Source organism: Podarcis erhardii, assembly GCF_964252035.2.
Source record: "Podarcis erhardii genome assembly, chromosome: 16".
NCBI lineage: Eukaryota > Metazoa > Chordata > Lepidosauria > Squamata > Lacertidae > Podarcis > Podarcis erhardii.
This window is the reverse complement of record NC_138514.1, coordinates 26,821,245-26,846,106: the sequence shown is the minus strand read 5'-3', so window position 1 is coordinate 26,846,106 and position 24,862 is coordinate 26,821,245. Positions and strand designations below refer to the sequence as shown.

At 49.6% G+C, this 24,862-nt stretch overlaps 1 protein-coding gene across 2 annotated transcripts in view; it reads left to right on the top strand.

The window, feature by feature from the left end:
• AP2B1 (adaptor related protein complex 2 subunit beta 1) overlaps positions 1-24,862 on the top strand; it is a 60,340-nt gene that overhangs the window by 29,859 nt on the left and 5,619 nt on the right. Inside the window, exons 15-20 of one of the 2 annotated variants that reach the window (XM_081843496.1) lie at positions 4,862-4,903; positions 5,918-6,064; positions 7,159-7,304; positions 11,500-11,629; positions 19,363-19,447; positions 21,380-21,466. In XM_081843496.1, coding sequence (XP_081699622.1) covers positions 4,862-4,903; positions 5,918-6,064; positions 7,159-7,304; positions 11,500-11,629; positions 19,363-19,447; positions 21,380-21,466 — 637 coding nt within the window. The remainder of the gene's footprint in view (positions 1-4,861; positions 4,904-5,917; positions 6,065-7,158; positions 7,305-11,499; positions 11,630-19,362; positions 19,448-21,379; positions 21,467-24,862) is intronic. The other variant, XM_081843497.1, reaches the window with a different exon arrangement.

The window sequence follows — 24,862 nt, the reverse complement described above, 5'->3', positions numbered from 1 at the left end:
TTTAGTTGGTCTGATAAAAATGTACAGCTAATAAATCAGCAAAAGTAAGAAGTAAATAAGCAAAATGAAAACCCTTCTGTTCCTTCAAACACTGAAAATCACATTCTGTCCCAGCTCCTTCCAGCTTTTAATACTTATGGAAATGCTGCCAACACATTTTAATGCATATTTTTGCAGCCTTGAGGGCTAGAAACTTGTGCGTTAAATGCTTTGTCAGATTTGTTATTGATTTAGTTTCATGATTTTATTAGGATCTTTGTTGGTTTTGATTGTGATTATTATCGAAACCCGCTCTAGGACGATCTTGGGGAGGGGGAGGAAGGGGATTGTAAATACAACTAATAAGTAAGTGAAAACCAGTGGCGCTTTCCGGGGTGCTAAAGTTTTAGCGCCCTGTTCTACAACGCACTTCCCCTGCAGAGCCGCAATGTGTGCAGAGCCCTGTTTTCGTTCTGAGCTGCGGCCTGGTTGCCCCCCAGCCTGGACTCTGCTCAGGAAATGATTTGTTGCCTCCTGCCACTCGGACTCCGCCTTAAGCTCCGTGGAGAGGAGTCGCTCTGAGGCTTCCTGTCAGCTCTCTCGGCTGCTGATGTGCTGCTTGCGAGCAGATGCGCTGCCCTGTCACTCATTAGCCCTTCCATTAAGGGCTCTGCGTCTTCCGGCTGCCCTGGCCCTCCCCGATGGCTGAGCCTTTGAACGGCAGGTCTCCCCGGCGCTTCTCTCTGTTATTAGCTCCACCTTGCTTCTCATCCCGGCTGGGACTTAGAGGCGCCACGTCCCTCACGTAACATTGCAGGATCTTGGCAGCGCCTCAGCGAAAGAGTGCTTGCCTTCTTGTTTGCCTGCCTGCCTGCCTGCCTCACACATGGCTCTTAGATAGGAATCCGGAGAAGGCAGATGCCCAGAGTAAAACTGCATTAGCGTGGAGGAGAATTTTGCTGGAACGAGTTCCTGGGGCAGCCTGTCTTGTGGGAACGGAGCTGAGAAATGTCCCTTGCTGACTCAAACACCTGCCGTCATTTATTTTTGTTGGCATCTGTCTGTCTCAGGAGACAATGGAGAAGTGCATCTTTGGGGGTGAAGTCAAACTTGTTGGCAGGTTGCAGCGCCTGCTCTGGCTGTAGAGACTGATAAGGGAGAGGCATGTTTTGTTGCAGCTGAGGCAGACAAAGGTGTCCGGTTGTATTGCTGCAGATGCACTGTGGTGTTTCTTCTCTCTGCGCTCCTCCCAGCGGTCATTCCTCCTCTGCTCACTGCTGTGGATGCATGACCTGACTGCCTCTCTCCAGCCACATCGTTTATTTATTTAGAAAGCTATTATAAACCGCTTCACGTTTTAAAAATCTCTTAAGCAGTGTGCAGTCTTAGAAACAGATGATATTATTAGGGCAGTAAACCCAGTGAACCAACAGAAACAAATGAAAAAGCAGAACGGAACATGTAACCATATGTGGTGGACATGCAGCTGTAGTTATTAGAATAGCAGAAATACTGAGACATGAAGTTCCCTTAGGTCCAGCACTGATATTGCTCCTCTATATGTCATTTATCGTCCAGAAAGAACATAAGGAATTTGCATCCTTTTTGTTAGCAGCTGCAAGAATGTTCGTGACTCAGAACTGGGCAGTTACATGACTCCCCTTTTGGGGAAGGATGGCTTTAAAAAGTTTGGGATTTACCTAAGAGCGAGAATTGCAAGTGGCTGTAGAAATAAATTCTGGGGAAACAAGTCGTTTAGCAATCCCTCGTCCCAGGAAATTTTGGGGCTGACAACTCTCGGCACCCTGTACAAACTAAAACGTCCATGATTCTTTGGGGGAAGACATGACTTTTGACAGTGGCATAATGGTGCTTTAACATATGGCGTGATTGTCGCCAAAGGAAACTGCTCAACAATATTCCCAGCCACTTCAGCACCATGGACAGCACTTTGCTGTCTTAGACCATTGCAGCCCATAACCAGTCAGCCCCCCCCCCCCCCCCGCCTGCTGCTCTCGAGGTGTTTGGAGCTACAGCTCCCATCTGTGGGACTCTGAATATTTTTGGTGGGCTGGACCAATCCAGAAGTCTTTACGCTGCCTGCTAGTCAAACAGGGCTGACATTTCTGCCCTCTGGGGCTGGAAGAGGATTCTGAAGCTCAAACACACACACAGAGTCCCAAGAAGCTCACTAGGCCAATGCCCTGTTTAGATGCCATAAGGCTACCTATTGAAACCCCAGACAAGTTTCTTGTAGGGAAACTTGGGTCTCCAGGAATCCCCCTTCCCCTATTCCACACCCTAGTGGTCCCGGGCCCTAAGGAAGTTAGATTGGCTTCGACCAGAGCCAGGGCCTTTTCAACACTGGCTCCGGCCTGGTGGAACGCTCTGCCTCATGAGACCAGGGCCCTGCAGGATCTGATTTCTTTCTGCAGGGCCTGTAAGACAGAGTTGTTCCGCCTGGCCTTTGGCTTGGAGCCAGTTTGATTCCCTCCCTCCCTCCCTCCCTCCCTCCCTCTCTCTCTCTTTTTCCCTTTCTTTTCCTTCTCCTCCTGCGATGAGGCTACATTTTAATATTTTAATGTTCCATTATTTTAATGTGTTTTATTTTTGTTTTTAAGTTTGTAATCATTCATCTTGTTTTTATTATTACTTGTAAGCCGCTCTGAGCCCGGCCTTGGCTGGGGAGGGCGGGGTATAAATAAAAAATTATTATTATTATTATTATTATTATTATTATTATTATTATTATTTCAGCCAGATTATGTGAATGAACGAGAAGCTGTGATTGTCTCTTTCAAAGTCGGCTTCCCAGCCCCGTGGCTCTTTTTGAGATAATCTTGGCGCAGGAACCGATGAAAGGCAGATAAAAACATCTGGTGCTATTATGCAGAATTATTCACAAGCTGTTTTGACACTGCTTTTATGTAAGAGGCTTGCTGATAAGAAGCTTGCTCGCTGTTTCTACCCTCCCCCTTCCTTGTTTCGCAAGGGAACACTCCTGAAGGCCCCTGGGGGGGGCACCTCTGACTCCTCCATGGCTGGGAATTAATCTGCCGGGGGCTCCTCTCTTTCCCTTACGAGGGCTGCCTTCTCCGCACAAGGCAAGCCTTCCGTTCTGCCTGCAAATGTGGCAATAAATTGAAACGAGGCAATAGCCCCACACGGTTACTACTGCAAGAGGGAGTCGTAAATGCATAAGTGCTCAGATATTTCCCCCCTCTGGAAATACGGCGCTCGGCTGGCTGTAACGAAGGGCTGTAGCTCAGTCGCAGAGAAAATACCTTGCATGAAGTTGGTGGGCCCAGGTTCATTCCAGGAAATTCCCCCTGCCAGAAACAGCCACCCCTGTTGGCGTAGCCAGAGCAGGGAACCCCTTTGGTTCATTGGGCGGCTTTCAGGGAGGTGCAAGGTAATAGTGGGTGGAGCCAGATGCAGAAGTGGGCGGAGCGGCCCATGTGGCCCTTAAGCTGCACTCCAGCCGCACAAAAGCCAGGGATTTTTACACACATGAATCATCTCAAGCAAGAGATGGGACTACAGTTCACTTTCCAGCCAATCAAAAGCACTTGAGAAGGGGGCAGAGCAAGGGTGGAGAGAAGGGGTGGCCTGGGGAGAGTCCCGAGGGCCAGATAGAGGAAACCAGAGGGCCTGAGGTTCTCTGGCCTTTGCTGTATACTGTACTTTGAGGTAGAAGGAGCAGTGGCACCTGACTTAGTACCGTATTGGCCCGAATATAAACCCCCGCCCCCAAATTTCGACTGTGAAAAGTTAAAGTTTGGCTTAAATTCGCAACCTTACAAAAATTGGCTTTTACAATATCGCTGTAGGATGTGATATCACTTCTACATTTGCCATTTACAGGTGTGAGTGCCTGTGGAATTTTAAGGTAGCAGGTATTGTCTTTTTTCTCTCCCCCCCCCTTGAATTTTAAAGGTGTGGCTTATTTGTGGGTGGGGCTTATATTCCGGCCAATACGATATAAGGCAACTCTGCTCCCCGTCAGCCAGGCCTGACCATATGCTAGGAACTCTGCAACACACATTTCAGTAGAACAGCATAAGAAGAGCCTGGCTCCTGGATCAGGCCGGGGGCATGGAATCTAGCCAAGCACCCTTGTTCTGACAGTGGCTAACCAGGTAGAACCATAGAGTTGTAGAGTTGGAAGGGACTCAAAGGCTCATCTAGTCCAACCTCCTTCAGTGCAGGAATGTCCCTTGGAATCACGGAAGCGGGACCTGAGCACAACGGCACTCTCCCCTCCTGCGGCTTCCGGCAGCTGGTGTTCAGAAGGGAGCACACTGCCCTCATGCCTAGGAGCAATTGCAACCTGTACCTTCCTTGAATTTAGTAAAGTTGCTAACTGAGCCTGAGAGTTTCTTGTGTTGGTCACCTAGCCTTAATTGTAACTTCAGTTGTACTCTATACAGTCAAAACTGGGTGGATGTGTCGTCTCTGCTGGAAGAATACAAATTCTATGGGTTCAGATGCAGGTGGTTATCTAGGAACGACTTGGACAAATATGGTGACACTTTAAAAAGCTGTAGCTTTGGTACGGCAGATCTCCTGGATGTCCAGAGCATGCCTACGAGATCTCTGTGGCCAGTGCCCACGTTTTGCATTTTCCTTGCTTTTGCCTGGATTCAGCTTTTACTCCCTGCGGACTTTTTGGGGTTTCAGGTTTGTGGCTGTCCTTGCCTTTGCTATATTGATGCTCCTGCTGGGTGACTAGTCTGCTCACGGTGAAAGGGACGGGGCGTGTGGTGTTGCAGCACTTATTGGGGTCCTTTGTTTTTCTGGCACCTGACAACCTCGCTGAAATGAACTCTCCCCCCCCCTCTTTCTCTTTCCCCCCTTCTCCCTGATTCTTTCTCTCTTGCAGCTTGGCAGTGACCTTGGCGGGGGAATTGGAGGCAGCCCAGCAGTAAGTCTCCCCCATTCATTTTACCCCCTTGGAACACAATGCTCTGTTCTCTTTCCCTCTCCATCCCCTTCCCACATCCCCTTTCCAACACATGCACCAGAGGAAGGGCCGTTGCTCGGTGGTGGAGCCTCGCTTTGCATTGCAGGATATCCCAGGTTCAGTCCTCAGCTGCAAGCCCAAGTAGTCTGGGGGAAGAGACCCATCACCATTTTATCCTCCGAGGCAAGCTAGACTGAGAGGCAGTTTCCCTCCAAGGTCACCCAGTGAGTTTCATGGCTGAGTGGGGATTTAAACACTGGTCCTAGTCTGACACTCTAACCCAGCCTTTCTCACCCTTGGGTCCCCGGATGCTGTTGGACTACAACTCCCATCATTCCTAGCCATTATGGCCAGTGGTCAGGGATGATGGGAGTTGTAGTTCAAGAACCTCTTGGGGCCCAAGGTTGAGAAAGGCTGCTCTAACCACCACACCATGCTGGCTCTTCATGGGTTTGTACAGGGCCAGTTGTTTCTTTCAGAGTTTTGTACCCCCACTTTGCCCTCGGCTTCCTGAATTCATACAAATCTGATCATACAAATCTGATCATTTTAATGTCCTGGGTGCCTTTTTGTGTTGTTTTTTTTGCAAGTGCTTGAGAATGCAGGAATGGAAATGAGAGCTGATTAGCACCACCTGGGCTAAAGAGCTCCCCTGAGTGTCCCTCGCTCGCCCTCCGCCCTCCCCACCCTCCAAAGCCTTTTGAGAAGAAGGGAGGACTCTTAGGCAGGCGGTTTTCAAAGGACGCTCACCCTGCGAAGGTGATGGGGGCGATGATTGCGGGGATTAAATTTGCAGAGCGCATTGGTATGCAAATCCATTATTTGGCACTCTTGATAATTCAACGAGATTCCGGTAAAGAGCTTTGAAATATTCAGGATATAACCCGAGTTTGTGGTTTATTTAATAAAGGTATCCACTGTGTGCAAAACGCTGAGATGCCGTCATCCCTTTCCTCCTCCGTTTCCTGCTTCCAGGTGGGGCAGACCTTCATTCCATCATCGGTTCCAGCAACCTTCGCCCCGTCTCCGACGCCGGCCGTGGTCAGCAGCGGACTCAACGACCTCTTTGAGCTCTCTTCCGGCATTGGGATGGCGCCTGGAGGATACATGGCACCCAAATCGGTACTTGCAGAGAGAGAGTGGCTGCGGCATTTCACCTTTCCCAATACAATTTGTCTGGCGGTTTCACTTTAGGTTACAATAAACTGTTTTTGTTTTCTACTCCCCCTCCCCATTGTTCCATATTTAGTTATTTGGAATCATTTATATACCGCTCACTGTGGAAAATCCCAAAGCATAATACATTAAATCTATACCTACATCACAAATTATCATTAGAGCGAAAAACAGGACAACCCATTCTAGAGCAAATGATCAGGGAAAGCCTGAGCAAAAAGGGATTTTTATTTTTAAACATGGCAGCTTTCTAATCACGCTTCTGTTGTCTGCCCGTTTGCTTCCAAGCTAGATGGATTGAGTATTGAAATCATAGAAATTGTAGTGTTGGGTGATCTGGTGGGCATCTAGCCTGACCCCCTGCTCAGTCAAGGATCTACAACAGCTACAGTATCCCTGATAGCTCCAGGGAAGGCCATACCACCACCACCCAAGGCAGCCTATTCAATTGCCCAACAGCCCTCACTGCTAGGAAGCTTCCCCATACGTGTTGCCAAAATCTACTTCCCTGCCATTTCCAGCCACTGGTTCTAATCCTGCCCTCTGGAGCAACAAGAGAGCGAGTCTGCTCCATCTTCTGCACTCTTGATGGCCTCCTCTTGTGCCTTCCTGCCCCATTTGCTCAGGTCAGCACGGGAGGCCCCTCCCCCCCCACAATGCACCTTAAGAAGGTCTTAAGGCACCTTCTTGAAAGAGCCTTCTTTGTTGCAACACCCAGGCTGCGGAACTCCCTGCCCCAGGAAATTCATCCAATAATTCTATTGGTGCTTTGGCACCTCTCTTAACAATGTTCCTGTTAATGGCAGGAAGTCCTCAGGTTTGAACTCTATGCTGGGCTACCCCGTGAAAGTTGATTTTTTTAAAATAAAAAACCCCTGATTCTTTCAACCATCCAAAGATGATTTCATCAGCCATCAGAACCTGATTACTTTTTAATTGCTGAGGCTAGCTGCCTTTGAAATGGAGAAGGCAGGACGTAAGCATCTCTCCAGGCCCAGCCCCATTTGACACTGACCACGGTTTCCCTGATAACCTTTCAGGTGTGGCTGCCGGCCGTGAAAGCCAAAGGCCTGGAGATCTCTGGCACCTTCAGTCACCGGCAAGGGCACATCTACATGGACATGAGCTTCACCAACAAAGCTTTGCAGCACATGACGGACTTTGCCATTCAGTTTAACAAGAACAGGTAAGGCCGCTGAGTGACGGGTGTGGTTGCCTGGAGTCTGTTTGCCTGATGCTGCTGGAGGGCATTCCTGATAAGGATGACGTCTCCTCCTGGAAGGATCAGGCAGGTCCTCTGAAGCCTTTTGCCTCTTCTCCAGGGGTGGCAGGAGTCATCCCTCTCTCCATGCTGTACCCTGCCGGCATTTGGTGATGGTTGAGTCTTTTTCCCCCTGAGAAAACTAGTATTTCTCATGTTTGCTTTGTGCCGCTCCGTCAGTTTGGTGATCTTTAAGACGCCAGCCAGATGGGTGGGGTAGAAATAGCAAAATTATTAAAATTATTAATACAGGGCAAAACTAATCAACGCACACAGTGGGCACGTGGGAAAGCAGCTTGGTTCTGGGAGAAAGTCCAGGACTCAGGGCAGATTACACAGATAAAATAGAACAAGCTAGCATAGAAAGGACAATGTAATTAAATACTAACAGAATTAAAAGGGTATAAAAAGAGATATTAAAAACACAGACAACAACAGTAAAAACAAGAATAAAAACAATTACTGGACTAAATGTCTCTAAGCATCCGGAGCTGGCTCTCCTCAGTCTTTTCACAGGAGACAATATTAACTTACAGTTTAAACCTCTAGAAAGTTCTCTTCTGCTAGCAAAGAGGCTCCCCATTACAAGATACAGGAAGAACTCAGAGGGGTGCTTCTCTGTGACTGTGGGCCGGGGGGGAGGGGTGGCATTATTAATCCGGGAAGATTGTTCTTTCAGGGCTCTACCATCGCCATCGATCCCCGGCATTGAATGTGCTGGCTTAGTGTGGGGCTCCAAGGTGAGCTTGGCTGTCTGGCTGGTGTACCAGCCACCTAGCGCACCAGCAGCCACCCTGTCAGGCCTATTGGAGGCGGTGGCCGGCTGGGCCTTGGAGTTCCCTAACCTATTGGTATTGGGGGACTTCAACATCCATGCTGATGCCACTCCCTCCTCACAGGCTCTGGACCTGGTGTCTTCCATGGCGACACTAGGGCTCTCCCAGTTTGTTTCGGGCCCCACACATGAAGCAGGCCACACACTGGATTTGATCTTTGGCGTCAGTATAGATGTGATCATGTTTCCTTCAATGAAGGTGCCATGGTCTGATCACTATGCTCTGAAAGCCAGGATTGACGTTCCACCCCCACCCTGCTTAGGTGGCGAGCCGATTTGGGCTCGCCTGCAGAGGCTGATGGACCCTGATAGATTCCGTCAAGCCTTGCGGGACCTTTCTCCCCCTGGCGACTCATTGACTGAGCTTGTTGAGGGCTGGAATACCCAGCTCCTGGCAGCCATCAATGAGATCGCACCTAAGCGCCCTCTGCGACCCCGCAGAAACGGGGCTCCCTGGTTTACCGAGGAGCTCCAGAATATGAAGCGGGACCTCAGACGGCTAGAGCGAGTGTGGCGGGGTGCCCGTGATGGAGCTTCAAGAACATCTTATAGGGTTTTCATGAAAACCTACAAGATGGCAGTGAAGGCCGCTAAGAAGTCCTACTTCTCGGCCTCCATTGCATTCGCTAGCTCTCGCCCGGCGCAATTATTTAGTATAATTCGGTCTTTAACATCCCTCAAAGGACAGCCAAATTTAAATAACAATTTGACACACAGCTGTGAGGAATTTGCGAGCTTTTTTGCGGAGAAGGTCCTGTTGCTCCGCCATGACCTCCCTGCCAATTTGGATACAATAAAGGAACTGGAGGCCCCTCGACTGTCCTCGGGTCCAGTATTGGACCACTTTGACCAGATATCCCCAGCCGATGTGGACAGACTCCTCCGAGCTGGAAAGCCCACCACTTGTCCTCTTGACCCGTGCCCGTCCTGGCTGATAAGAGCGTGTCCAGACGAGGTGCGGGCCCCCCTGGGGGATATCATCAATTTGTCCCTTGGCACCGGGACATTCCCAAGGGAACTGAAGGAGGCAGTGGTGCGCCCGCTTTTAAAGAAAACATCATTAGATCCCTTAGATCTATCCAATTCCACCCGGTTTCGAATCTTCCATTCCTGGGTAAGGTGATTGAGAGAGCGGTTGCTGAACAGCTTGGTAGGTTTTGGGATGAAACATCGGCTCTGGATCCATTCCAGTCCGGCTTCCGCGCTGGTCATGGGACCGAGACGGCTCTGGTCGCCCTAACAGATGATCTCCGCAGGCAGCTGGATCGAGGCGGGTCAGGGCTGCTGATTCTTCTAGACCTGTCAGCAGCCTTTGACATGGTTGATCACGAACTCCTGGACCACCCCCTTGCCGACGTGGGGATCCAGGGCACAGTCCTTCAATGGCTGCGCTCGTTTCTCTCTGGTCGAGGACAGAGGGTGGCGCTTGGGGGGGAATTGTCATCCCGCCACTCCTTGGTGTGTGGAGTGCCCCAGGGTGCGATACTCTCCCCGATGCTTTTTAACATCTTTATGCGCCCCCTCGCCCAGCTTGTCCGGAGGTTTGGGCTGGGCTGCCATCAGTATGCTGATGACACCCAACTCTATCTGTTGATGGATGGCCATCCTGACTCGGCCCCAGACACACTGATCAGATGCTTGGAAGCTGTGGCTGGATGGTTACGTGGGAGCCGGTTGAAGTTAAATCCTTCGAAGACAGAGGTCCTCTGGCTGGGACGGGACGATATGGGATTGAGGGGGCAACTCCCATCTCTTGCGGGGGTGCAATTAGTGCCAGCACCGTCCGTTAAGAGTTTGGGTGTAATCTTCGATACCTCCCTCTCCATGGAGGCACAGATTGCAGCTATAACAAAGGTGGCATTTTTTCATCTCCGCCAAGCTAAGCAGTTGGCTCCTTACCTCTCTCGCCCTGACCTAGCCACTGTGATCCACGCGACGGTCACCTCCAGACTGGATTATTGTAACTCGCTCTACGTGGGGCTGCCCTTGAGACTGACCCAGAAACTCCAGCGGGTGCAGAATGCTGCAGCGAGACTCCTTACGGGGTCTTCGCTGTGAGATCACATTCATCCGGTGCTATACCAGCTGCACTGGCTCCCGGTGGAGTACGGGATCAGGTTTAAGGTGCTGGTTTTAACCTTCAAAGCCCTATACGGCCTAGGACCCTCATACCTATGGGACCGCCTCTCCTGGTATGCCCCACAGAGGAACTTACAGTCTTCAAATAAAAACATCTTTAAGGTCCAGAGAGGTTAGGCTGGCCTCAAGTAGAGCCAGGGCTTTTTCGGCTGCGGCTCCAACCTGGTGGAACGCTCTGTCACAAGAGACAAGGGCCCTGCGGGACTTGACATCTTTCCGCAGGGCCTGCAAGACGGAGCTGTTCCACCAGGCCTTTGGTCAGGGTGCAGCCTGACTCCCTCCTTTGGCAATCTTTACAAAACTTTAGTTTATGGTTGCCATCAATTTTGATTTTAATTAATTTTTATAATGTTTTTATAATGTTGCACTGTTTTAGTGTTGTTAGCCACCCTGAGCCCGGCTTCGGCTGGGGAGGGCGGGATATAAATAAAATTTATTATTATTATTATTATTAAATAGCTCTTACGGGACAATACAGTAATAAAATGGGCACAAGGCTTGAAGCACAACTGATTGGCACAGTTTTATTATGTACATGGCTAAAAGTGAAAATTACATTTTGATTAACATAAATTATATATATGCAGTTTTATCTAACTAAAGTAATTCAGCCTGTCCTTTGACTTCCTATGCCCAATGAGGGAAAAAGTTAGTCCAGAAATATATGAGACCTTACTGGATAAACCAGTTCTGATTGCCAGTCTTTGATCCGGATTACCTGGCAAGAGGGGGAGTCAGAGGAGGGTAAATTTCTCTTTCCAGATCAGAATAGAAATTGCAGTGCAGGAGTACATGTGCCATAGATTCGGGGACTTCTACCTGATGTGGGACCATGTTGTACAGCTATTTGTGAAACATTAAATCTTGCAAGTGGAACGCTCTGCAAGCTTGTTTGTTCTTAATGGGATGACGTGTTTCTCTGTCCGTGTCTCTGGCCCTTCCTGTGAGCTTTCCAGAGGCATCTGGCTGGCCGGTGGTTGTTGTTGATGATGATTTATTATATTTGTTCAACAATGAATGCTAGACTAGCAGACCACCCCAACCACCCTCATCCAGAAAAGCAGTTTTTTCCGTCTCTTCCCCCTACCTCAGAAAGAGAGAGATCCTCTGCCTTCTTTCTCTGAGCCTTTCATCTTCTTTCCCCAGTTTTGGGGTCATCCCCAGCACCCCGCTGGCCATCCACACCCCTTTGATGCCAAACCAGAGCATCGATGTGTCTCTTCCTCTCAACACCCTGGGACCAGTCATGAAGATGGAGCCTCTCAACAACCTCCAGGTGTGGAGTGGGGCACGGGTGGAGGAGAATTGGGGAAGGGGCATTGGCGGGGGGAGAAGAGCCTGGGATGTCTGGGGTTTGCAGAGGGGGAATCGTAGCAGAATCTTTAAGCTTTTTGAAGCACCATCTGGGGAACAAGGCAAGCTTTCTCTCCTTCCTGCTCTGGTCAAACTAGAATAGGGTTGACAACAAGCTAACCACACATTGACGGAACTCCCATCAACCCCTGCCAAGCATGGCCATTGGTCGGTTCTGATGGGCATCCACCAATACGTAGCAAGCACTGCGTTGGCTCTCCTTGACCTGGAACCTGGGGTTATCCAGTGACTTTGTTTGGTGATGCTTGGCACAGGCAGAAGGAAGGACTTCACTTGATGGTCTCGCTCTCGTTTTGAAAAGATACCTATTCATAGTCGGCAAATACAGTGGTACCTCGGGTTACAGACGCTTCAGGTTACAGACGCTTTAGGTTACAGACTCCGCTAACCCAGAAATAATTCTTCAGGTTAAGAACTTTGCTTCAGGATGAGAACAGAAATCGTGCAGCAGCGGCAGCGGGAGGCCCCATTAGCTAAAGTGGTTCTTCAGGTTAAGAACAGTTTCAGGTTAAGAATGGACCTCCGGAACGAATTAAGTTCTTAACCCGAGGTACCACTGTAAAGCAATTTTTTTTTACTAAACTATACTAGACTCAAATGTTTCATTGATTGTCCTTGAATCTTCCTGCCACACCCGCATGCCACTGCTTTAAATAGTTGTTTCCAACTTTGGATTCTCCTCCGCCCGGACATTTCTTTTGTTTCGTTCTTTCTGTTACCATTGAGCAGTATATAAACATGATGAAGTAAATAAAGCAAATTAAATTTAAATGTGAGACGCAGCAGCGACCAAAGCACATCTCTGGGTTTGGGGGCCGCAACTCGCCTGTCTTGTCAGATCCAGCTCTCTGTTTGGTTGTGTGACTTGATTGGGGCCAGTGCAGAGGCACCAGATACCTGTGGAGGTTTCGCCCGGTGACAAAATTCAAGGTTAATTAACTGCTTAAGGTGCCAGCTTCTCCTTTCAGCCGTTCTCTCTGGTGTCTTCATGGTTTATTAATGAACCTTCAGGCAGGTGGCTCGAAATAGCAGCCTCGGCGCTTGGAAGCTGTTGCTTTGGTGCCTAGAGGTGCATGTATGTCTTTGGGGAAGATGGGGAGGGGTTGGAGCTGAAAACATCCTGACAGGCCCCAAATAATACACCTGCAATGAACCTCATGGTTCAGGCTGCCTACCTCTGAATCCTAGTTGCCTAGAGTTTTGCAGACATTGTGGGCAAATTTTAGCAGGCGGCGGGCGAGGCCTCTGAATTTTGGTTCTCCTGTAGGGAAGAAACAGGATCCGTAATGTGGGTTGTCTCCGCCCATCTCATCACTGGCAGGAAGTTAAACTTTTGAGGAATGCATCAGAGGCAGGACAACCCTATAATTCCATATCTACTTCCTGCCTTCACTACTGGTAGGAGGTTTCTTGCCTGCTCTAGGCACGGCAAAGGAAAAGGTGGGAACGCCATCTCAGAAGGGGTTTTTCCTTTGTTTCTCCCTTTGTCTTTCTTCCTAGCCCACGTATGCTCACAACAGCCCTGCAATAATAATAATAATAATAATAATAATAATAATAATAATAATAATAATAATAATAATAATAATTTATTATTTATACCCCGCCCATCTGGCTGGGCCTCCCCAGCCACTCTGGGCGGCTTCCATAGAAACCAAAAATAAAGTAAAATCATACGTTAAAAACTTCCCTGAACAGGGCTGCCTTAAGATGTCTTCTGAATGTCAGGTAGTTGTTTATCTTTTTAAGCAGAGGTTGGATGGCCACCTGCCATGAATAATAAAAATAAATAATAAAAATAAAATTTTATTTGTATCCTGCCCTCCCCGGCCAAAGCTGGGCTCAGAGCGGCTAACAACAAGTGAAAATAGCACAGTGTACATAAAATCACAAAGCCAATTAATTAAAATGCATTCTAAAATCAATTCAGAATCAAATTAATGGCAACCAGTGGGTTAGAGTTCTATGAGGATTACAGAAGGAGAGAGGGGGTCAGACTGTGTCTTGGCCAAAGGCCTGGCGGAACAGCTCCGTCTTGCAGGCCTTCCGGAAAGATGTCAAGCCCCGCAGGGCCCTAGTCTCTTGTGAGAGAGCGTTCCACCAGATCGGGGCCGCAGCTGAAAACACCCTGGCTCTGGTCTGTTTTAGCTGAGATCCCTGCATTGCAGGGGGTTGGACTAGATGACCCTTGGGGTTCCTTCCAAATCTCCAGTTCCATGAAAAAAGGTTGGGACAAATTCATGGAGGAGAAGGCTATCAGCCAGGCTACTAGCCTGGATGGCTATGCTCTGCCTCCATGGCTGGAGGCAGCAATGCTTCTGAATACCAGTTTCAGAAGGTGAGAGGGCTCTTATATTGAGACCCTGCTTGCTGGTTTCCCTTTAGGGCATCTGCTTGGTCACTCTGGGGAACAGAATGCTGGACTAGATGGGTAACTGGCTTGGTGCCGCAGGGCTCTCTGTTTACGTTCTTACGCCCTGTTGCTCAATTTATGTCCCTGTTTCAGAGAACGGCCTTTGGGACCCAGATCTTTTCTCGAGAGCTCTTTCCAGGGAGGCAGGCCACCCTTCTGACTCAGCTTGTGCCTGTTGTATTGACGTTTGTCGGTGGAATGTTCGAATTTGGAACATTTTCTTCGCTCGACATGCTTAGCTGCTTCTTGAGCCACCTGGCACTTGGCACGCTCTTAAAACACAAGTGCAGCTCACAAGAGCGTTCTGCTTTCTGGCTGGCGCCCCTCCTCCAAAGGGTGGCAGTAGCACGTGTCAGTTTTACTTGGTGCAGAAATTCAGCATTCCAAAATCCCGGAGCTAGTTTTTTGGGCCAAGAGAGAAACTCCAGGAGGGGAGGCGATTTATTTTTATTATGGTAAAATCTATTAATCACCTTCTAAACTGCCACCTCAAGGTGATTTACACAAGAGGAAAAACAGTTTTAAAACAATCTACGCTTTTAAAACAAGACTAACATGTCAACAAGTGGGGACTTCTAGCAAACACGCCTTTAACCAGCTGGGAAAGCCTTTCGGAACCAAAATGGCTTCAAATATTTTTGGAAAATACAGAGTGGGTGCCTTTTGTATCTTAACAGGGATGCTGTTCCACAAAGCAGGGGCAGCCACACTGAAGGCCCTACTCCAAAATACAGTGGTACCTCGGGTTAAGTACTTAATTCGTTCTGGAGGTCCATTCTTAACCTGAAACTGTTCTTAACCTGAAGCACCACTTTAGCTAATGGGGCCTCCTGCTGCCGCCACACAATTTCTGTTCTCATCCTGAAGCAAAGTTCTTAACCCGAGGTAATATTTCTGGGTTAGCGGAGTCTGTAACCTGAAGCGTATGTAACCTGAAGCATATGTAACCCGAGGTACAGTGGTGCCCCGCAAGACGAACGCCTCGCAAGACGGAAAACCCGCTAGACGAAAGGGTTTTCCGTTTTGGAGGCGCTTCGCAAGACGAATTTCCCTATGGGCTTGCTTCGCAAGACGACAGCCCATAGGGAAATCTCCGGGACAGTGGGGAAGCGCAGCTCGTCTTCCCCGCTGTCCTCGGACCTCCTCCGAAGCCTGGCGGCGGGGCGGGGACACCTCCTCCCGCCGCCGGGCTTCGGAAGGATGCCCCGATGCCGGGCGGCGAGGCGGGAACGCCTCCCCCCGCCGCCCGGCATCGGAACGATGTCCCGAAGCCGAGCGGCGGGGCGGGAAAGTCTCCCCCCGCCGCCCGGCATCGGAACGATGTCCTGAAGCCGAGCGGCGGGGCGGGAACGCCTCCCCCCGCCGCCCGGCTTCGGGGCATCGTCCCGATGCCGGGCGGCGGGGCGAGAAAGCCTCCCCCCGCCGCCCGGCTTCGGGGCATCGTCCCGATGCCGGGCGGCGGGGCGAGAAAGCCTCCCCCCGCCGCCTGGCATCGGAACGATGTCCTGAAGCCGGGCGGCGGGGCGGGAAAGTCTCCCCCCGCCGCCCGGCATCGGAACGATGTCCCGAAGCCGAGCGGCGGGGCGGGAACGCCTTCCCCCGCCGCCCGGCTTCGGGGCGGGAAAGCCTCCCCCCGCCGCCTGGCATCGGAACGACGTCCCGAAGCCGGGCGGCGGGGCCGCGAAGCCTGTCCTGGACCTCTTCTGAAGGCAGGCGGGGGGGCAAAAGTCTTTGTCCCCCCTGCTTGCCTTCCCAGGGGCTTTTAAATCGCCCGGACAGCGGAGAAGTCGCTGTCCCGGGCGATTTTAAAATGCCGCCCGCCAGAAGAGGTCGGGGGAAGGCGGTTTCCATAGGAACGCATTAATTGATTTTCAATGCATTCCTATGGAAAACCGTGCATCGCAAGACGAAAAACTCGCAAGACAAAGAGACTTGCGGAACGAATTAATTTCGTCTTGCGAGGCACCACTGTACTACTTTACCGCTTCCAAGATCTCTGGAACCTCCTGGATAAGGCTCAACTAACCTGGTTCTGAGCTGTATAAGGCCTTATATGCCAGTACCAACCCCTTGAGCATGGTCTGGTAACAGATTGGCAGCCAGAGCAAATCCTGTAAGCAAAGTGTCCTACGCTGGCAGGAGTTTGCCACCACAAGCAGCCTATCTGCCACATTCTGCACTAGCTGCAGCCCCTGCACCAGGGGTCTGCAGTCTTTAAGACAAAAAGAGCCACTTGGACCCATTTCCAAAGGAAAAAAAACTGGGAGCCGCAAAACTCATCATTATAAAAATAACTTTTTTGTCACTTTTTATTATTTCTTTGTTTGACCCCTCAGAATTACTCCTCCTCATAGAAATAAACGTTAAATTAACAAGTTATCTTTTTTTTGTGTGTGTGTTCTTCACTCCCCTTCAAAACAGGGACCAGCGTACATGCCCCCTTTCAATGCAGTGACCAGCGTACATGCCCCTTACAATGTAGCGGGCGGGAAGGTGACGTCGGGACGGTGCGTGACTAACGCACGCACCGCCCCCATGCGACGTCACAGCCAGTACAGCGCCCACCACAGTGGGGAGTGTCGGGGCGCACAATGCGCCTCCTCCCTTCGCTAGTATCCGCCCCGGAGCCGCGGCAAAGGTGTAAAAGAGCCACATGCAGCTCCGGAGCCGCGGGTTGCAGACCCCTGCCCTGGACCAACCAAGAGTAGCCCCAACATAGAGGGCATCACAGTATTCCACCCAGTGCATAGTTGGCAGTAGAGAGCTGCCAGAAGTAGGGATAATGGGGAGTTGATTAGAGCAGGGTTTCCCAAACTTGGGTCTCCAGCTGTTTTTGGACTACAACTCCCATCGTCCCTAGCTGGCAGGACCAGTGGTCAGGGATGATGGCAATTATAGTCCAAAAACATCTGGAGACCCAAGTTTGGGAAACCCTGGTTTAGAGCATAATTAGGGGTGCGTTGACCAAGTCTGATAAAGTGTGGAATCCGTGATCCTCTGGATCAGCCTTTCTCAACCTGTGGGTCCCCAGATGTTGTTGAACTACAACTCCCATCACCCCTAGCTAGCAAGACCAGAGCTCAGGGATGATGGGAGTTGTAGTCCAACAACATCTGGGGACCCACAGGTTGAGAACCGCTGCTCTGGATGTTGCTGGGCTCTGATCTCCCATCATCCCCTGCCATTAGCAGACACTGTCTTGTTTTAAAGGATTGTATGCAAGCTGCTCTGGAAACCTTTTTGGCTGATGCGTGGAGTAAAAATGCTCTAATAGAGGGCAGCTCCCTGCTCGTTTGGAGACACTCCCGTAATGGGGATAAAACCTATTCCTCACCCTAGAGAGGGGGGACAGTTAGTCTCCACTGAGAAAGAGAAACCGTAAGGGGGTTACAAGAGGTTGTGATCACACTCAGATGCAGATCTCCCCCCAATGTATACACAGCTATATTCCCTAATGGCTGGTGTTCCTGACACTCACGGTAGCCACTGAAGCTCGCCTTTCCTTCTCTGGCATCTCACTTCCGTCTACTGAGAGCCGTCAGCATCGAGCAAAATAGCAGGCTGGCTTGGGGGAGGGGGAAGAGTGGACAGCGGAGGCCCCTGACGGCTACAGCTGCTGCCGCAGTTGCCAGAGAGCCGCAACCTCAGACAGTGGCATATCTGTGATGCGCTTGGGTTTGGCCATGCCTCGCTGCAGAGCAGAATCGATCCACAAACATAGCATGCAGCTGTTTGGATAGAGCGTTTATGTACTTTAGGGTGAAATGGTTCAAAGCAAAACACCGGCCAGTTGCTGTGTGCCCCTGGCAGAAACCAGCCATGGCTGGAACCCAGTTTTTCAAATTGAACTAGAAGATGTTTCACATGTATTTTGTCAGGGATGTCATGCAGGCTTATTGGGCAGTGCTTTTAAGGATCCCTCCAGTCCCCCTTTCTTACTCGTCGGACCTGCGATAACTCAAAGGCAATATCCCCACGGAGTTAATTGTTGCCAATCGGCTCCCGCCATGTTGGATCCATGCAAAAACTTTCCAGTGGCAACATATCCCCATACCAGGGCTTTGCCTAGGGACGGTTTTCCAATGAGACTTCTTGTTTCTGCTTCCGTATCAGGGAAGGCAAATAGGTAACTCCATCAGAGTTGAGTTTATCCATTGTTTCCCACTGCTCTGCTTGTCTCTGTGTTTTGTGTTTATATTGTAATGGCCATTGGCCACAAACAATAATTGAACTTCAACACTGCCCTCCACCAGGCAGGGAGTCTGGAGGGTGGGCAGGGTTGCTTTGACTACGGACACCAAGGGCAGTTACACAGGAAAGCTTCCTTGTACAGTGGTACCTTGGGTTAAGTACTTAATTCATTTCGGAGGTCCTTTCTTAACCTGAAACTGTTCTTAACCTGAAGCACCGCTTTAGCTAACGGGGCCTCCTGCTGCTGCCGTGCCGCCAGAGCACGATTTCTGTTCTCATCCTGAAGCAAAGTTCTTAACCCGAGGTACTATTTCTAGGTTAGCGGAGTCTGTAACCTGAAGTGTATGTAACCCGAGGTACCACTGTATTGAGTTAGACACTTGGCCTGCTACTTAGTTCACTACTTCTCACTACTCACTGGTGACTGGTCCCTTCTGCATGCCAAGCAGGTGCTCTTGTCACCCAGCTATTTCCTTTTCCATGGAAACAGAAACCCCAACTGAACTGCTCTCCTTCACTTGAGGTTTTTAAACAGAGGCTGGATGGTCATCTGTCAGGGATTCTTCAGCTGTGATTCCTGCATTTCAGGGGGTTGGTTTGAATGACCCCTGGAGTCCCTTCCTATTCTACGACCCTATGATTGTTTAGGATTTATTTAGTGGAGGATGCAGAGACACATTAAGTGAAAAGAGCAGTGCTTTTTTTCTTAAAAATGTTTATGGGTACTCTCATTTTCCTACTCATATTGAAATACTGCACCTCAATGAGGCCAAACTCGGATTAACAAAATGTTTAGGGGCATGTGTACCCCTGTGTCTCCCCAGGAAAAAAGCACTGGAAAAGGGGGTGCAGCGTTAAGACCAAAGGGGTTCCTCAGTGCTAAAAATGAGGGGAATTCTCATTTCCTAGACCACCTTCAGTTTTTTTTCCCTAGGAAACCCCATCTCTTCCCCCCGCCCCTTGGTGACCCTTAATTGGAGAAGCGGGTTGCCAATCACTTTTTCCCTCTTTCTTCTTCCTCTTCCTGGCAGGTGGCTGTCAAGAACAACATTGATGTCTTCTACTTCAGCTGCCTTATTCCCCTCAACGTGCTTTTTGTCGAGGATGGCAAAATGGGTAAGTGGGGCCTCTTCCGTCGCTTGACCTCAGGCGGAGGGGAAAGTGAGATGTCAAGGAAGGGGGCCAGTCTCTTCTGCTTCTGCCAGATCCAGATACATCTGGGAACAAGAGTGGCAGAGGGAAGATGGGACGGGTAAAGAGGAAGGATGCCCTTCAAGGCCAAAAAGGATGTGACAGGAGACATTTATTTATTGACACTTTATACAGTGGTGCCTCGCAAGACGAAATTAATCCGTTCCGTGAGGCTCTTCGTATAGCGGTTTTTTCGTCTTGCGAAGCAAGCCCATTGACAGCTTAGCGGATTAGCGCTATTAGCGGTTTAGCGGCTTTTAGCGGATCAGCTGATAAGCGGCTTATCAGCGGATCAGCTGATAAGCGGCTTAACGGCTTAGGAAGAGGGGGGGTAAAGGGGGGAAATCCGCAGGAACTCGCAAGACATTTTCATCTTGCGAAGCAAGCCCATAGGGAAATTCGTTTTGCGAAGCGCCTCCAAAACGGAAAACCCTTTTGTCTAGCGGGTTTTCCGTCTTGCGAGGCGTTCGTCTTGCAGGGCACCACTGTAGTCTGCTTCATACTTTAAAGCAATCCCTAAGCGGTTTACGGTATCCTAAGCATATCACAAAGAAATACAATGCGATTTCACGTTTTTTAAAAAAGCAGCACAGGATACTATATCATCATAAACACCAGTATAAACTCAAATGACTAATGTTTGGATGACACACCTCTTTACCTGACTCCAGTGACACTTGAGAGATTTAGGACACACCCTGTTCTTGTAACTGTAGTTTGTTTCAAACTGTTCTTAATATTTTATTTTTGAATTGCTATAACCCACTCTGAGACCGGAAATGTTAGCAGCCAGTGGAGATAATAGCTATAATAACCTCGTGCCTGGATTACTGCCATGGAGCAGCCCTTGAAGACTGTTTGGAATCTGCAGTAGGTGCAGAATGATGCCACCTGGTTGCTGAGTTACACACCATTTCAGAGTCAGATTATGCCTCTTTATCGTGATCTGCATTGGCTGCCTAATCATAGAATCATAGAGTTGGAAGAGACCACAAGGGCCATCGAGTCCAACCCCAACCCTAGTCCAACCCTAGTCATGTCCAAGTCCGTTTTAAGGTGTTGTCATTGACTTCCAAAGCCTTAAATGGCTCAGGGCCTAAACACTTGGCAAAACACATTTTCCAGTTATGGGCAGCTCAGTCATTGACATCCTTCGAGGGGAGCCTTCTTGGGGTGCCTCCTGCAAGGTAGGGCCTGAGGGTGGTGATACAGTCAAGGACCTTCTTGGTTGTTGTACCCTCCCTGTGGCACTCTCTGCCACTGGAGGCTTGTCAGTCATAATCTTTACTCCAGTATCATTGGGTGTAAAAAGGCACACCTGTTCTCTCATGCTTTCTTGAGGTTATTGCCAGTTAGGACTCGGGGGAAATTTGATCATAGAACCATCTATAGGATTGCTGCTGTTTTAGAAAATGGTTTTATAGTTTTAATTTACTCTGTTGGTGTTTGACAGTGTGATTTGTGCACCATTAAGGATTTTTAAATTAAGAGTGAAAGAAAACAGCACGACTCTGGATTGACGTGTGACTTAGTGCCCTGGTGGCAGCGTTCTGCAGAAACTGTAGCTTCAGAGCAGTCTTCAGCTGAGATTCCTGGATTGCTGGGGATTGGACTAGATGACCCTTGGGTCCCTTCCAACTCTAAGATTCTATGATTCAATGGTAGCCCCACATTTTGGTAGTCTAGCTTAAGGGTGCTTTTCATCTGCTTCTTGCATCTTTCCCTCCGGGTGTTGGGTTTCGGAAACTGCGCTGCCTGAAATATGGCCCAATGACTGGGGGAAAAACTAGTCTGGATGGAGAGATGTAAGGATGTCTCAAACGACTCTTGTGTTTCTCCTCTCCCACCCACTAACAGAGCGCCAAGTTTTCCTCGCCACATGGAAAGACATTCCAAATGAAAACGAGCTCCAGTTCCAGATTAAAGAGTGCCACCTGAATGCTGGTGAGTGATATTTTTTTAAATTAAACAGTCCTGCATGTGGGGATCTTTGTTAAGTTTTGATTCAATGCACTATAAAGGTAAAGAGACCCCTGACCATTAGGTCCAGTTGTGGCCGACTCTGGGATTGCGGCGCTCATCTCGCTTTATTGGCCGAGGGAGCCGGTGTACAGCTTCTGGATCATGTGGCCAGCATGACTAAGCCGCTTCTGGCGAACCAGAGCAGCGCATGGAAACGCCGTTTACCTTCCTGCCAGAGCGATACCTATTTATCTACTTGCACTTTGACGTGCTTTCGAACTGCTAGGTTGGCAGGAGCAGGGACCAAGCAACGGGAGCTCACCCCGTCGCGGGGATTTGAACCGCCGACCTTCTGATCGGCAAGTCCTAGGCTCTGTGGTTTAACCCACAGCGCCACCCGCGTCCCCTAAATGCACTATAGTACCACTTTAAACAGCCATGGCTTCCCCCCCAAAGGATTCTGGGAGCTGTAGTTTGTTAAGGGTGTGAAGAGTTGTTAGGAGACCCCCATTCGCCTCCCAGAGCTACAAGGGATAGCTCAGTGGTCAGGTATGAGATGCTTAATCTCACAGTTGTGGGCAAGCCCCACCTCGAGCAGAAGATTCCTGCGTTGCAGGGGTTGGACTAGATGACCCTCATGGTCCCTTCCAACAATTCTACAAATTCTCAAGCGTTACCTACGATTGAATTTTATACTACTATGGGCTTCCCATGGGGGCATCTCTTTGGCCACCGTGACAACAGAATGCTGGACCAGATGGGCGCTTGGCCTGATCCAGCAGCCTCTTCTGATGTTCTTATGCTTCATTAAAGGGTTTTTAAAAAATGGTTTCACAACCTTGGGGTTTTGCTAAGTTGGCTGATTGTCTCCCTCCTGTGTTGACGGGGGGGGGGGGGTTGACTACATGCAGATGGGTGTTTGGAGAATGGTGATGGCAGGGAGCCTCCTGTGGCAGGCACAGTCTATCTAGAACAGTCTCAACCCCTTCCCTGTCTCCCCCTCTATGATGCTTCCCATTGTGGGCTCCTCCACAAGATGTCCCTCCTTTAGGGAAGGTTCTCCTCAGTCACTCTGGCCTCCCTTAGCCAGTCCCTTTGCCACCGCTGGCAGGTCTTAGGAACATAGGAAGATGTATTACAGGGACACCCCCCATTTATGCAGTGGTTATGTTCCAAGGCACCATGCGTCTAAGGGAGATTGCGTATATCTGAAACACCATTTTAAAAGCCTGCAGATGCCCTGTTCCATCCCTTTTTGTGACGTTTTGGGTCACTTCCGGGGTTGGCGTGTGTGCGTGGTTGTGCACACATTGAACGCACCTGTATAGTCAGACCATTGGTCCATCCCGCTCAGTACTGTCTACACTGGCAGCAGCTCTCCAAAGTTTCAGAGACGAGTCTTTCCCCAATCCTATTTGGAGATGCCCAAGATTGAACCTGGGACCTTCTGCATAGAAAATGTGGCCTGTTCCTAACCTTGTCCTTATCCTAAAAATAAAGCAGGAATCCATCCTTCATGGTTCGGAACAAAGGTCTAGTTTAACTAGGAACATAGGAAGCAATCTTATACAGAGTCAGACCCTTGGCTCATTTAGTTCTGTATTGTCTACACTGACTGGCAGCAGCTTTCCAAGGTTTCAGGTGCAGGTCTCTCCTAACCTACCCAGAGAAGCCACAGATGGCCTGGAATTTTCTGCATGACCTACATCCCTTCCCTAATCTGCCTTTTATGGAGTCTGCACTCAATTGTCTGCATTGACTGGCACCTGCTCCCCAGGGCTTCAAGGAAGAGTTATTCCCAGCCCTACTTGGCTATGTACCGGGGAATGAACCACGCGAAGAACACGGCCCTCCGCCGATCTTTGCCTCTTCCCCTTGTTGGAGATACTGCCGTCTCCAGCGAGCTCAGCAGCCTGATCTCAAAGCACAGAGTAAGCGGAGAGGAGGAGCAGGCCGGGAAGCCGTCCTCTGTAATTGCCACGGGGGCAAGGCATTAGCTTCCGAGATAGGGGAAGCCAGCCAGAACTGATAAGAAGAAACCAAAATCATGTTTATCAGGCATGACCCATTTTTCAGGCTCTCCACAAGCAGAGGGAGACTGGCAGATTCTCTTGCATGCTATTACTTCCCCAGCGACAGCTTCATCTCAGAGATGCCTCATCTCTCTGCCACGGTTTTCTGGGGTGTGGGGGAGAGGCAGGCAGGGTCTCCCTTCTCCCTGATCTGGGGAGGTGGCTGCGGAGAGCTTTGAAGCACGGAAAGTTTACTGACCATGTTACCAAAGCAGGAGGATCAGAGCGGTCCACACTCCAAAAGTCGCTGCTCTTTTGCTCAAGTCCCAAGCAAGACAGCTGAAAACCTCTGTTTGCACCAGGTGAATAGGCCTTGCCCAACAAGCAAGGCCTGGAGCTTAAAGCTGTTTTCAGGCAGGGCAACCCCAAGCAGATCTGGTGCAAAAGGAGCTTTTTAAAGCTCGGCTTTGCTAGCTAGGCAAGGCCTGCTTGGTGCTCCAGCTCTGGGAGGCTAGGGATTCTCGTGTGAGATTTCTTCCCACAAGGCAGCTCCAAGGGTTAGGCTATATGGCGATTTTCACGTATACATGTAATCCTTGGAACCAAACCCCTGCATAATACAAGGGATTACAGTGTATGCGGTATATAAATGTGGATGAGAGTATACGCAAGCACACAAAAATCTATTTATCTAGCTTTGTATATATGCATCACACACCCAGGCTAAGATTTCCAGCTTGGCAAAATTTGTGCCACAGATTATTCCATTTGCATTCCTAGGAAGAAAATTAAGATCCTGTTAGTTAGCTAGTTTTCTAAATCGCTTCAGTTGCCTTATAATGAAGGCAAAATGTTCTTTTTCCGTGGATTGGGGTTTTTCCTCTCTTTCCCATTCTTGTGCTTCCGTCGACGCCCTCCTCCTGACAGCTGCTGCCTCCCAACCACTTCCCTTGACTTATTTTTTTTTTAATAAAAAAGAGAGAATAATAAAGAGTGTTCCAAGGCACAATTATCATCACGCAGGAGAACAAAAGGCAGCCTGCGGTTTCCGAAGTAGGAAGGTCACACAATAGCAGGCGCCTGGGAGGGGTCTTGAAGTCAATGGATGCTCAAAACACACACACACACACACACACACACACACACACACACACATTTCCCTGCCTTTGGAGCTGTTTCGAGCAATCAATAGCAAGTTGTTGGTTTTTTCCTTGTTCCTGGGCTGCCCCCTCCTGCCCCGTGCGAGAGCCACCCCCTTCAGCAACAACAAGGTCACCCTCTGCGGATGACTAAGCTCTTGAAACATGTCAGCAAAGCCATACACATTACAATTAAGTAAACAGTGGCAGCGCTGCCCTCCTTTGTG